The sequence below is a fragment of the Carassius auratus genome, chromosome 35, assembly GCF_003368295.1.
Source record: "Carassius auratus strain Wakin chromosome 35, ASM336829v1, whole genome shotgun sequence".
Classification (NCBI taxonomy): Eukaryota; Metazoa; Chordata; class Actinopteri; order Cypriniformes; family Cyprinidae; genus Carassius; species Carassius auratus.
The window spans coordinates 11117202-11132182 of NC_039277.1; the positions used below are offsets into that span (position 1 = coordinate 11117202).

At 37.9% G+C, this 14981-nt stretch overlaps 1 protein-coding gene across 2 annotated transcripts; it reads right to left on the reverse strand.

Moving 5' to 3' along the window:
* Positions 1-438: 438 nt before the first annotated feature.
* Positions 439-14907, reverse strand: LOC113054370 (remodeling and spacing factor 1-like). Of its 2 annotated transcripts, none has more exons than XM_026219888.1 (16): positions 14631-14907; positions 13011-13102; positions 12720-12812; positions 12371-12576; positions 12078-12226; positions 9448-11975; positions 8489-8761; positions 8297-8401; positions 8132-8211; positions 7915-7969; positions 6016-6125; positions 5863-5930; positions 5569-5776; positions 5288-5487; positions 4461-4640; positions 439-3206 (listed from the first exon to the last, which is right to left on the reverse strand). In XM_026219888.1, exons 1-16 carry the CDS (start codon positions 14782-14784, stop codon positions 2680-2682), a joined length of 5028 nt encoding a protein of 1675 aa, XP_026075673.1. In that variant the 5' UTR covers positions 14785-14907; the 3' UTR covers positions 439-2679. The 2 variants fall into 2 exon arrangements, with proteins under 2 accessions (XP_026075673.1, XP_026075674.1); XM_026219889.1 differs by having other exon boundaries at positions 5288-5484; positions 14631-14887.
* Between the last annotated feature and the right edge of the window lie 74 nt (positions 14908-14981).

Below are 14981 nucleotides of genomic sequence, written 5' to 3' on the forward strand. Positions count from 1 at the left end.
GACCAGCCAGAACAGGTTGGGAGGATGATTATTAGATAAATATTAACCAGACACGTTTTCAAAACGAAAAATGCAATATTGCAGTGTACATCGTTAGAATAGGTTTCTATTCTCAAATTGGTTGCCACCATATGGTCACATTGAGAACTGCACTGTCAGCTTCATCTTAGCTCAACACCACCTTGTGTTCAGTGTTCTCTTCTCTTGCCTATTACTGTTGATATCTACAATTAACTGGAAAAACACATCCCAGGAGAAAATATTACAAAATGGCTTCATATTTGCAAAACAACCTTTTCCAAAATATTAACATCAAAAGTGCATCAGTCACAATAACTTGCATGCCATTTGTCAATGAGCTCTAATAAACAGAAAACGTAAAAGCCGATTGCCATAAATAAACACAAGAAGAATCTTTGCACATATAAAAGGATTACACAGGTTTCATTTCATTTTTATTATGACAAATGTACAAGATAATAAATCATATGAAAGAAATTACAATACAGTTAACAAAAACATCCAAAAGAGGAACAGACAAACACAAAGGACGACTCTAATAGCTAAAACCAGACTGCATCTGCCCATCTGCTGTCAAACTACATCAGCCAAATATTTTCAAACACTGCTGTTGGCATCTCTCATTATTAACCAGAAAATTAACCAGATATACTGTGTCATTAGAGGCTGGGCCTCAGTTTCAAATAGATGTCTGTACCTTTGATTTTTAAATTACACGGGAATTAAACATTGGCCCAATACTGTTAATAGACCACCTTAGGAGAAATGCATTGTGGTCTAGCATCTAATGATGCTCTTGGTCTTAGCATGTCTAAAACTGTATTTGTAAAAAAAAAAAAAAAAAAGATTCTGGGAAGTTTTATTTTCAAAATCTGATGCCCTAATGCTGCAACAGAAAATAAATCAGACTAGAATATATGTGCATGCCAAGCATAAACATTAATGTACAAGACATTTTTACACCGCTTTTGTCGATCATTGCTGACATCGAAACAATTAAAACTGTCTGTTGGGCTTTATATCAAATGCCTTTTTCTCTGAGAACAGACATTTCTCAGAACTGTTTTAACAATCAGTGGAAATGAGACAGAGAGAGTGAAAACTCTCAAAGAAGACAAAACTGAAATCGAAAACGCACTAATGAAAAAAGACAGACGTGCCCACTTTGGAGTGGTACAAATGTACCTAAAAAACAAATTATAAACAGCTGCAATCATAAAAGGACTGCTATGTATACTTTAAATGATTTAGAAATGCTTCTAATATGTTACAGCAGAAAACTACAGATATACACACCAGGGTAATGCAAGATTATACAGTTCTCAGACGCGTTCTTACGTCTCAGAGGGGCATCTCACATCACGCTGCTCTCGGAAAAGGTTGGAAATCATTTGAATATCAGCAGCAACATGAATTACGGTCTTTAAAAAAATAGACAAAACCAGGAGATGATGGTTCTCTTCCTGCATGTTTTGTAAGAAAAATGTATTGCTTTGTAATTGATGAAGAACAAAACAAATCATACACATCATTAGTATGCTTAAAAACAAAAGGAAAACATTACAATAATTATATTCATATAAAGAAAATGAATATAGTGCACTGAAACAGAAATAAGCTGGACACGATGGGCAAAGAAGAATCCATTAGATGGAATATCTGCATTAAAATGAGATGATCAGCACTAAACTTCAAGAAATCCCTCAGAAAAACAAACTTTGCATCGGTGTGGGTGAGAGTCCTCAGCATTTTATCATCCGCGAGTGGAAGATTTGGCATTTGATGCATTGAAAAGAGTAAATAGTGTTTGGATTCAAATCAAAATGTGGTGCTAAAACAGTCCAAAGCAACAGAATTTATTAGTATGTTGGCGTAAGTATATGAGCAATTTCCATCATTAGACATCTCTTAGAAACTTCCAGGATTCTTTTGCTATAATGGTGTGAGCAACTGTACAACCAAGCGATAATTTCAGGTACAAATGACAATTTTATAATAAATAGTATAACAAAACAAAGCTTATAATGACATCACCTAATAAAAACTTTTTTTTTTCTCGCCATCAAATGACATTATGAAACCAATCGGTAGAAATTCAACTTCCACTCCAATTAGATTATAAAAGATGAACGATTAAAAATGGCCTCGGAGAGGAAACAAAGGATAAAGATATTTAGCGATGTCTGGAACGTCACTAAAACGAAGACTCCACCCCCTTTGTACTGACTCCACCCACTTCCGGTTCTCTTTGTAATGTGCAACTGAGAGCAGTGGAGATCAAAACACACGTAAACTCGACAAATGTCTCTACGTCAGACATGTGAGTGTGAGCATGGCTGTGTGATTAGTGTAAAAAGAGGTTTTAGAGGTTGTTTCCAGAGAGGGTGTGTTTGAGAGCGATCGCTCTTATCGAACGCAAAGATACTTCAGGAGGAATATCTCAGGGAGTGTCTCTTGGAAGGATTGGGTTGTCCTTCCCTTGATACTTTTGCTCAGTAAAATATTTACAGCTATTATTAATGTTCCACCTGATTTGTCCCTGATCGGTTCTGCTGGCACGATTAACAGGGACTGTTGACGTGATCCATGCTGACTGGTGAAAACAGGATGAGGGTCGGAAAATAAGAATAAAATGTAAAAAAGAAAAAGAATAGCAGGTTATAACTGTTCACTGTTGCATACATAGTCTACGAGGTCTGTGACGCCCAAAAGGTCGTCCTCATCCTCGTCCTGCGCTGCAATCTCCATACCATTTGGCGCTACGGATACAGCTGATGGGGCGTTGCCATTTTTAGATATCACTCCCACCCCAGGTCGTGGTATGAGACCCTCCAAACTCTTCATCGGGCTCTGTCCGTTAGTGGGAGGAAGCTCCACTAAGTTGTAGTCCAGTGGACTGGGCCCTTTGCCAACGGTCTCCTCGGTCTCTTTCTCCGACGGGCTCTTCTTCACCTCCTCTTCACTCTCGCTGTCGTCAGAGTCGATGCGGTTCACACGCTTCCGAACGGGCCGCTCTTCTTCCTCCGATTCGTCCGAATCGTCGTCATCATCGTCATCCTCCGACTCCCTCCGGCGTTTAAGGGATAGGCGTCTGCGACGTTTTCTGGATTCTTCCTCGGATGAGTCAGCTCTTATCTTCTTGGGTTTCCTGTCCTCTTCATCAGATTCAGCTGACTGGAAACTGACTGGAGGAGCAAAAGACAAAAAAATCATTTGTAACGCTTCATTCATCAAACTAACAGTTAAAACTGAATCTTTATCAACCATACATCAACAACATATTTTGTATTTTTATAAGTACTGAGCATATATTAATACAGATGTATATATAAACATAAAAATATATGTATTATATACTATAATTATACTATAATTTGGGGTCAGTGAGATTTCCTATATTTTTAAAAGTTTCTTATGTTCACAAAGGTTGTATTAATTTGATTTAAAAAATATATAGTACGTAAATATAGTAAAACCAAATTATAACAAAAGTCACTGTTTTCTATAATAATGTTTTAAAATGTAATTCTTCTTCCTGTGATGGCAAAACTGAATTTTCAGCATTAGTCCAGTCTTCTCAAGATACATTTCTGAATTATTATCAATGTTGAAAACAGTTTCAATTTCCGTTTAATATTTTTGTGATTTTTTTTTAAATTCTTTGATTAACAGAAACATCAAAAGAACAGCATTTACGTGAAATAAAATCTTTTGTAACATGCAATAAGTCTTTACTGTAAAATTAGATTCATTTAATGCATCCTTGCTGAAATAAAAGTAATAATTTCTTTTAAAAATTAAAAATAAATCTGACTCCTAAACTTTTGAACAGTAGTGTATATTATGTACATATCAGAAATCCAGGTTTCTATATATTACTACCAGCTACTGAAAAACTTGTGTCAGTATATCACTAGTAATTCTAGCGATATGTTATAAGATCATGATAAAATAATAATAATTATATTATAGAGGTCAATGTCATATGTGACCCTGGACCACAAAACCACCCCTAAATCGCTGGGGGAAAATTTTTAGCAATAGCTAAAAAACACTGTACGATTAAAAAAAAAAAAAAAAAAGTTTTTTAGTAAAGACCATGTTCCATGAAGATATTCTGTACATTTCCTACTGTAAATATATCAAAACTAAATTTTTCATTAGTAATATGCATCGCTAAGAATTAATTTGGACAACTTTAAAGGTGATTTTCTTAGTATTTGGATTTTTTTTTTTGCATCCTCAGATTCCTGATTTTCAAATAGTTGTATCTCTGCCAAATATTGTCCTATCTTAACAAACCAATTGAAAGCTTATTTATTCATTATATAAATCTTAATTTCGAAAAATTGACACTTCAGACTGGTTTTGAGGTCCAGGGTCACATATATAACAAAAATAAGCCTTATGCAGTGAATATCCTCCGATGTGATCAGCACCTTCACTGTCAGAGCTGGAAAGACGTCTTCGTTTCTTCTTTTTGTCTTTGTTGGTGCTGGCCTGTGAGCCGTCAGAATCTGAACTTTCACAGTAATTCACCTCTTGCTTACGACTCCGATAAGACCGCCGACAGCGGATGTCCAGATCGCTGTCACTGAATTCACTAGAGCCTTCCGTTGCTGCATGCAAATCCCCCACACACAATGATATACACACAAAACAAGATAAACAAACATGGAAATATATCAGTAAACAAACAGCAAACCATAATTACCAGTGGTGAAATGATATTCAAACTGAACTGAAATTCTGTGATACTCTCTTGGCCTACTCCGCCCCCTGCTGAGACACTTGTGTACACCCATAATGGTTTTGAATTGCTTGAATCACTTTGAAAAGGAAGGTACCATTAAGGGCAACCTCTGCATAACAAATCTGTCATATAGGCTTAAAAAAATTATTATGAGAACACGACTGTAAAAGAATGTTTCAGTGCGTAATGTGGCACTGGTATATTGTTACACCCCAAACAAGCATGGTACAAATTGTCTAAAAACAAAAAAATGGAATCCACATTTTTTTAACCTTCAGAAAACATTATTTGTCTACCTCAGCAGTTCAAACACAAATATTAACCCAGCTTTTACTTTTAATTATCTACAACTCTTAATTTGTAATTTTTTTTATTTATTTTTAAACAAACAAAAATAAACAACATTAACAAAAATTCTACAATATCAAAAACTGTCAGAATACATAACAGGGTTGCATATTAAGTATAATTTTTCATTTTAAAATATATATATATTTTTTATAAATGCCTCACCTATCTCCTCTTCCTCCTCTTCGTCAGTTTCCAGCTCCTCCTCATCAGAGTATCCTTTCGGTTTGCGTCTCCTGCGCGGCGGCTGTCTCCTCCGCGGGCGGTCAGCCTCACTCCCAAAGTCACTGTCCTCATAGGAAGGGACTTCTGCTTCGCTCTCTGCCTCGTTATCAGAGGCCACACACTCCTCATCCTCTGAACTACTGACCAATCAGAGCAGAGTAAGTGTTATTTCATTGGCAGGATTCTGTACTTATCTTAAATTAAAAGCAGTTTAACATTACCTGTTACTGAGACGGAACTCATCTTCGCTCTCTTCTTCGTCCACTGTGCTGTCGCTGTCTAGATCGTTGAGCCGCCGTCGCTTCTTCTTCTGAGCTGCACTGGTTCGCCGCGGCCGCCCATTCTCCTTCCCATCCTCTTGTAGGATGGTGGTGATGTCCTTCTCTCTGTGGCCTGTGATGTTCGCCATGTCCTTACCCCGGCCTGCTCCTGTGTTGACACATTTGGCCAGTCTAATCTCCCATGTTAAAGCTTTAATATCAACACTAGTGTGATGTATGAAAATGCTCCCCTACCTCCACCCTCTGCCTCTTTAATGTCTTCCTCGATTGCCTCTTCGATCGCTTCATCAAATTCATCAAATCTGCCAAAAATATAACAATAAAAATTAACAACTGCGTAAATGGCGTTAGATAATAATGATTATGTAAGTAAGTTGATTCACATACCTGTAGCTTATGTTTTTCTTGGCCCTGGTTGATCTCCGTCCCCAACTTTTGCTCTTCTTTACATCTTTCTTCTCTTTCACCAGCTCCTCCTTTTCTTCCTCCACTTCAACCTTCAGTTTTGGGTAAGATTTTTTAATAAGAAATTAATACTTTGATTCAGCAAGGATGCATTTAATTGATCAAAGTGACAGTAAAGTTTTCTGATGTCAAATAAATGCCTTTTTTTTTTTTCTTCTTCTTTTCATCAAAGAGTACTGAAAAAAATTCTCAGCTTCCACAAAAATATTAAGCAGCACAACTGTTTTCATTGATGATAATAAGAAATGTTTCTCGAGCAGCAAATCAGCATATTATGACACTGAAGACATCACAGGAATAAATTACATTTTAAATATATTAAAATAGAAAACATTTTCATTTATTATCTTTTTTCTTCTTGATATTGTGGTTTTACTGTATTTTTTTATCAAATAAATATAAAATCTTTCAAAAACAAAAATTATACTAACACCAAACTTTTGAACAGCATTTTAAATTCTGATTATGTATTATAGAGTTTAAAGTACTCCAAATATTTCTTCATAATTAAAAATAGTTGGGCTTAAAAAAAATAAAAAATAATAATAATTCCAATGCTTAAAGGGGGGGTGAAATGCTATTTCATGCATACTGAGTTTTTTACACTGTTAAAGAGTTGGATTCCCATGCTAAACATGGACAAAGTTTCAAAAATTAAGTTGTACGTTTGAAGGAGTATTTTTGTTCCAAAAAAACCTCTTCCGGTTTGTCACAAGTTTCGGAAAGTTTTTTTCGAGTATGGCTCTGTGTGACGTTAGATCGAGCAGAATTTCCTTATATGGGTCCTAAGGCACTTCTGCCGGAAGAGCGCGCGCTCCCGTATAGCAGAGCACTGAGAGGCTGAGCACAGCCTGATCAGAGCGAGAGCGTCGTGAAAAGTCACATAAGAAGTGTGTTTTTGGTTGCCAGGGCAAGACAACCCTGCACAGATTACCAAAAGAGAAACAGCATTAAGGGACCAGTGTATAGAGTTTATCTTTACAGAGCATCAACGGAGTTGTGCAAGTGTTTTTGTTTGTTCCCTGCATTTCGGATTTGCACATCGTTTATTTCTTAAGGATAATGCAGTCCCAACTAAAAAGGGTCACGATCTTGTGTTGGAACCACATGCGGTGAGTAAAACTGCTTCAAATATCTCTGTGTTGTTAATTTAGCTATCAGCGCATAAGCACATCAAGTAAACAACATGCGATGTTGTCATCAAACTGCACTTTCCACATGTACAGCTTAAAAAAAAAAAAAAAAAAGACGACGTAAAGTGGAACTTAGTCATTTTCCAAAACCGCTAAGCAAATATATACAGTTTCAGTACATACCACATAGCATACCGCCTTTGCTGATGCTGCTCTTGTTAAATTTCAGCCTCTGGATCTGTGTCACAGCTTCCACATGCTCTCAACTCAAAAGCCTACTGGTGCTCGTGATTCTTTAGCCCCGCCCACACGTCACGCCTCTAGGCGCTCGTGTTTTTCCGGGAAAAATCGGTACAGACTATCTTTCTCTTATAAATATAATAAAAATATAGACTTTTTGGAGTTATGAAGGATGCAGTACTACTCTATAGGTACTCAAGATTAACAGGATATTGAGTGAAAACGAGCATTTCACCCCCCCTTTAAGTTATTTTTATGACAGCAGATTAGTTACATTTTATATTTTTTAAGTGCTCTTCTTTTTTTAAGATAACATGTAGAAAGAAATAAGTGCATCTTAAGCATGCAGAATAACATAAGTGGACTAAACAATTACATAATTGTTGCATCCATAATTGTAATCGCGATCAGAAATTCATTACTTTCAATGAGCACTGTAGGCACTTACAGAGGGTGTGATGATGTTTTCTAGACTGATGCCAACATACATCAGTCGCTCTTTCCTGTGAGGGAAGAATAACAATGATTTCTTATATTGGTCATCATGCCAAGGCACAGTAAATTGTTAACAGACTGATAGAGGTTAACAGGATTTAATTCATAAACTTTTCTGCAACTGGTTCAAACTAATTCACTTGAGCTGGTCTAAATATCTCTTAATTTACCTCCGTTCTGCACGTTCTTTCTTTTTAAGGACTGCATCCAAATTCTGCAATTGCTCCTCGAGCCTGTCGCAAAGTTGCTTCTGGAAGAGAAATAGAGCATCAGCATTTGAATAGCCAGGATGGTGTTTTTCTGTAAAGGGATTCTTGAAATCTGAATTGACTCACATGCTGGCAGGGGGGGCAGAACCATTCCCCATCTGGTATGATCATGAGCGGAGGCCGCAGACAGGCGGTGTGGTAGCCGCTGTCACAGGAATCACACAGGAGTATCTTGGGGAACAGAAATGAGAGGTTAAAAGCAGCACTTCTGACTGTAACTGTAAGATGATGAAGATATTTTGCAGAAGTGTGCCACACCAGCTCGGGATGGTTGGGAAGGCCACAGTGTTTGCAGGGGTCATCATTAGGTTGATCATCTTCTGATGAAGAGGTAGAGGAGTCAGAGCTGTTCCTCTCTCGGTTTCGGTTTCTCCTTCTCTTCCTGGTCTTCTCTACCTTGAAATCTTCATCGCTGTCATCCTCCTCTGTCTCCTCTTCCTCACTCTCGGTCTCCTCATCATCATCATCGTCAGAACTTTTCTTTTTACGTCTCATGCGAGACCATGGTTGTCGTTTCCGACGTCTCCCCACCTGTTGAATATTGAGTTACACTGTGAATGACCCGCAGCTATGATCAAATAAATCTCTACCATTCAAAAGTTTGGGGTCAGTAAAAAAAAAATATTTTTAAAAGGAACGAAGACTTTTATTCAGCACGGATCCATTAAATTGACCAAAATCACAATAAAGACATTTTTTGATGCTACAACAGACCAAAAATCCTGAAAATAATATCTAGGTTTCCACCAAAATATTAAGCAGCACAACTGTTTTCAACACTGGTAATCATAAGAAATGTTTCTTAAGCACCTAACCATCATTTATGAATGATTTTGAAGGATCATGTGACACTGAAGACTGGAGTAATGGCTGCTGAAAATTCAGCTCTGCATCACAGGAAAAAAATATATCACAATGTTACTGTTTTACTGGTATGTTTCCTCATGTTATGGCCAATAAATTGCAGATATTAATTCTACACAATTTTACCTAAATAAATGGAAATTAAACACTAAAAACTAAAATTAATAATTATATTGCTACGAGTTAATTTAGTCCTGACAACATTGCAATGTACAGTATGATAAGTGGATATTTATTTTGAGATTTACTAAAGAAACATTTAACTGTTATTAATCCTGCTTTAAAAGGTTAACTTTAAATGAGCGTCAGAAAATGGCAAAGGTATTCTAATTGTAAAAAAAAGAAACACACACCTTTGGTTTTGTTTGCCCATCTGGCTCAGCTTTCCTTGGTTTCCTCTGTACAGAATCCTCATCCTCTTTGTCTTCGTTGTCATCCTTTTCTTTCTCTGACACAGGAGTGGCCTGCTTCCGCTCTGCCCTCCTGTCCTGGATCTCTACAACTTTAGCGGTGGGTCTGCAGATTCTCGGAGATCTCCTCAAGCACCTGCCATCAGTCACCTCAGACTCTGAATCTCCCCTCACCTCTTCTCTCTGAAGTTCTCTCTTTCGCCTGTGAGCTGGGATTTTGAGCTTCATGCGAATCCCTTCCTGTCGTCCCATTTCTTCTTGTTCATCCCCTGTTTTATCCTCATCCTGACTCTCCTGAGCCTTCTTTGGAGGCCGCCCTGGTCTTTTACTGCTTTTCACAGCAGTGTTGCTTTTTTCTTGAACATCACCAGAAGTGTCACGTTCTTCAGAAGTTCTTTCTTGCTTAGATTGTTGGCTTGAGGTGGTGTTTTGATCTACAGGACCATCGGTTTCCTTCTCACTCGCTGTTGTTATATCACATCCCTCCTCAACAGCTGACTGAAGTTTATTAGCTTTACTGATCTCTTTGTTCCCTTCCTCTGAATCTGGTTCCTTTTCGTGGTCTCTATCAGAGGAAGGTTCCTCTGAACTGTTGGATTCATTGGGTTGTTCTGTAGCTTTAACGTCCTCTGATTTTTTCACTGCAAATTCTTCAGATCTGTTTGCAGCTTCACCCTTTTCATCCTTGTCTTTTGACGTTTCCAAATTCTCATTTTTATCAGTTTCAGCTGTATCACATTTTTCCTCGCCGTCTTCTTTCTCTGTGGTTTTTGGTGTGCTCGGCTTATTCGTTGAATCAGAAACAGATGATTTTTCAAGATCACTTGATGCTGACTTAGGGGAGGCAGACTGCTCTCGCGCTTTGACTTGAGGGCCATCTGAATCTTCAGAAGGTTTAGAGGCAATGGACTCACTTTCTCCATTGGTTGAGAATTTGTCTCCTTCAGACAAACACTGTTTTTCAGTTTCAGTTGAGACAAAGGAAGTTGGTTCTTTTTCTGTGGTGGTGTCTTCTAAGCTGTGACCAGGTTTGGTTTCTTCAGCATTCTCTGACTTTTCTGCGCCAGAATGTGGTTTGATTACTTCATGGGAAGAGGACTCCTCTGTTTTAGATGGCTGGAATGGCTCAGTTTCCATTGGCATGGAAGCAGTTGGATCTGGTTTTTCATGGTCTTTATTGGAGTCTTTGGGAGATTGCTGACTTTCTTCTGTGAGAACTTTCTGTGACTCCTCTTCTGCGAGACCTTTCTTGGATTGTTCATTTGAGGGTTTTCTTATTGACTCTTCTTTTGATGTCTCTCCTTTCAAAAGATCTTTAATCGACTCTTCTTTTGCTGGCTCATCTTTTGGAAGATCTTTCAGCAAACCTTCTCTTGTAAAATCTTTTGTTGATTCTCTGTTTGGGAGATCTCTCATTGCTTCTTTCGAGAAGTCTTTCGTTGACTTTTCAACTGATGTCTCTTCTTCTAAGAGATGTTTCATGGACTGATCTTTTGCTGGCTCATCTTTTGAAGGAATTTTCACTGACTCGTCTCTTGCAAGATCTTTTGTTGACTCTTTGTTTGGGAGATCTTTCATTGATTCTTCAGGCAGTGTTGATGCGTTTACTTCAGTAGCATCCATATTGCTACTATTGGGAGATTTTTTATTGTCAGTCACTTCTTCAGAACCAGGTGTCTTTTCTGACTGTTCACTTAATGATGAGGGCTTTTCTTCTCCAGGGGTCTTTTTGTGAGATTGAGAAGTTTCAGATTTTTCTTTGTTCTCTTCTGCAATGACAGCACAGGATTCCTCCGGCTTCTCCACCTCCATCTGCTCTTCAGCACATGATCTGCTTTCATTTGTTTCTATCTTCTCTACCGTCTGGTCATCCTTTCCCTCTTTGGATTCATCTGAAACAAGAGGGAGATTTTCGAAAATGTTCTCTTCTGTGCTTTCTTTTTGAAGACTTTCTGACCCTTTTTGCGTTTCACTCTCAGATGGTGTAAAGTGAGGGACATGGCCGTTGATCTTTTCAGCACTTGATCTGCTGTCATCAAAACATGTCTGTGATTCTTTCACCGGAGCATTTCGTACGACCATGCTGTTGCTGTCGAAGTCTTCACTTAGTTTCATTTCCCGCTTTTTCAGGGGGATTTTAGCTTGATGGTCATTTTTCAAAGCTCTCTGAGTCTCTTCTAGAGTTTTTCTTTTCGCGTCCTCTGCCTGTTCCGCATTTTGTGAAGGTGCTGACAAGTCCTTGGCTTTCTCCTCCTCATCTTGTGGCTCTTCTTTGATCGATCCAGTAATAACACCAGTGCCATCTGCCGTCTCCAAATGTTTCTGTAGCTCTTCCTTCACCTTCAAGCCTTTTTCCAACAAAGCATCTGTGGTCTCTGCATCTTCTTGCTTTGCACTGTCCTTCTCCAAGATGTTTTCCTTATTTTCAGATGCGGATAAATCATTTTGTGACTTCTCATCTCTGAATTCCACTAGAAGTCAAAAATACAGATTTACAAATACAAAACAGATACAAAACAAATCAGTAATCTGTGTTCAGTCAATACTAAATATTACTTTTTCTTTTTAGATACCTTCAGCTCCCTCTTTCTTCTTATTTTCTTCATTGTCTGGGTTTGGACTGTTACTAGATGAGCCCTCCTCCTGATCCTTCTTTACTAAAAGGGCTGGATCAATGTGAGTCTTCAACAGTCCAAGGATTTGAGCTAGGTCATCTCTATTTCTGAAATAGAAAATTTTGTTTAAAAGATGTATCGGTTATGTCTATGTATTGATTATTGTTTTTTTCTGACAGATTAACAGGGAGAGAAGATAAATGCATTTAATCCAGAAAGTGAATTTAATTCCACTGGAAATTGATGCCTACCTTACTATACACTTCCAGGATGACCCATCCAGATCATCCTGTTCTTCCACATAGACCCTAACATTATGGTCTTGATCTAGCTGGAACCAGTACATGAGGCCATCTTTGTCTTTGCCGATGGGCTGAAGACGCATTTTATCTGGATCCTCTTCATTGATAGTGGTTTTAAACTTGACATTGTCATCAAACTGGCATTCACACAAGTACTGTTTGAAAAACAAAGCATTTTCAAGTTACATTCGGCTGATAAAAAAGAAATACATAATGCAACAACAGGTTTAACGAATTAATATTAAGTTCTAGTGCAAATTATTCCAGTGGTGTGACATTAAAGATTTTCCCATTTTACCTTCAGTATCCCAGTCTTACACTCCACTGTCATCTCTCGATAACCTTTCTTTTCCAGCTCCCATGCCCATGTGGTGTTAAACTCCTGACAGATCTATATAAGAATAAAGCCATCAAAAATTAAACACTGGTGAGACTAATATTGACTGTAATTTGCTCACTGTGCTCATAGCTATTCACATATTCATTATGAAATGATCCATAAATCACAGCAGTTTCAAGTGATTGTTAAAAGCAGAATGTGCGGCATATGAGGAGTCACTAAATACTTAATTAACACTGATTTACTCACCTTAATGAGATTCTTCTCCCATCTGTCTGCAGACACGGACTTGCCAATTTTCCTCAGTAACTTCACGTGCAGGTCGACAAGAAGTTTTGGTACTAGGCACACCGAGTTAGAAGCAGAATTAGAATTTACATAGCCATAACACAATAACAGTTGTAAAGTTTTAGCTCAGTAGTTCACAAAGTGTTGTCTTTGATTAATCTCAAGTAGTCTGTAAATCAGTTGGTGGATTAGATGAATCACACATCATAAAATGACATTTAAATGCATTAAATTGTTAATTGACTTATTAACTCAATACAATATTTGCTCATTCAGTAACACATCTGTGTATTTAAGTGTCTGGCCCAACTTCACACGTAGGTACGGTTAGTTCATTTATATATATAAAAAAAATACAAATAAGAGAAAAATAAAAAAAGATAAACAACAGTCTGGCAAAATTACAGATTGGTGAAAGTAATTCCATTTTAGGTTTTAAGAACCACTCTTTTAGGGCACCAGAATCTGAGAAAATTGCAATGGTTTGTAACCAATATTGTGTTATTTATTCATGCAAAAACATTACATTTGCATGTAAAGTAGCTGCACAATGATAAACGCATTACTGGCCATTTCATATTGCTGTTCTTCTGGTACTGCTATAGTCCCCTACATGCTTTACTGAAGGACTTATATAAATGTGTTAATAAATGGCAGAATTTATCTGTCTCTACAGCAAATGTACTATAGCTGCTATCGTTCCAGCTTTTAGTACATGTATTGTTACTACAACAAAACTGCAGTAATTTAAAGGGACAAGTTTTCCAAAAAAAAAAAAGAAAAAGCTTTTTTTTTTTTTTTATTATTAACTCTATGAAGGATCAACATAGTAAAGATTTAGTAAAGGGTGACGATTTTTATTTAGGATTTGGTACTATCAACAAAACACACACTTACACATTATATATATATATATATATATATATATATATATATATATTTTTTTTTTATTAGTGTCCTATAATGTAAATTAGTGTACTACAATTTATAGTTATATATATTCCCTCACATATTTTTAAGGGAATGCTAGGATTTAACACGCTGCTCAATTCATGCGTCAGTTCAGCGTATACACACCTAACACGTTTATAATGCAGTAAAACCATCACAGACACAAATAAAATGGCTTACTGATAACTTTCACCAAAGTCTGACAATCAAAATATTCCCATATTGTCATTTCTCCCTCTCAGCGGCGCGCGGGCAGGAAGTTTACACGTTCTGCGCATGCGCGCTTTTCACATCGCACCAATTCACGCCAAATTATTATTTAACTATGAATAAACATGATTATTTCTTTCCTCTCAATATGTGTGTAGTTATATGCAAATAAAACTTATTGCTATAAGTAAAAGGCCGAATTTAAACGCAAATAAAGCAGCAATGCGTTTCTGTGCGCTGTGATGAGTAAATAAAGCGGAATAAAACCTTCCGTTGGACAAAACGCCGAAATTAACGCCAGAAACGGCGCTTTAGCTACACAAACGGCGACAAAAACACCGACACCTGCAGGTGGAATAACTAACGGCCCTTTAAAGGCATATAAAGCGGCTGTAGAGCAACAATGGAGGAGCGGCTCACCCGCGCTGCTCTCCCGCAGACTGCGCTCCAGCTCCGGGAACGACACCTCCGGCAGGTCCAGCAGAGCCCCATACCGCTCCAGAAACGAGCAGATAACGGCGAAGCTCGGGCATAACTCCGGGGAAGAACCGTCCGCTGCCTCCGAGGCAGACATTATTCCGAACCGAGCCGCTGGAGGACCACAACCTCCCCACAATGCACTGCGTCTATGGCAGACACATGGCCCAGAAGCCCTTGCGCCATAGACACTGAACTGATGTAAACAAACCAGCTGCAGCAGCAGAGAGTCGGAAAGCGTGCGAGAGAGAGGGGGAACCCAAAGACCCCTCAATTAAACAATTAAAGTGGCAT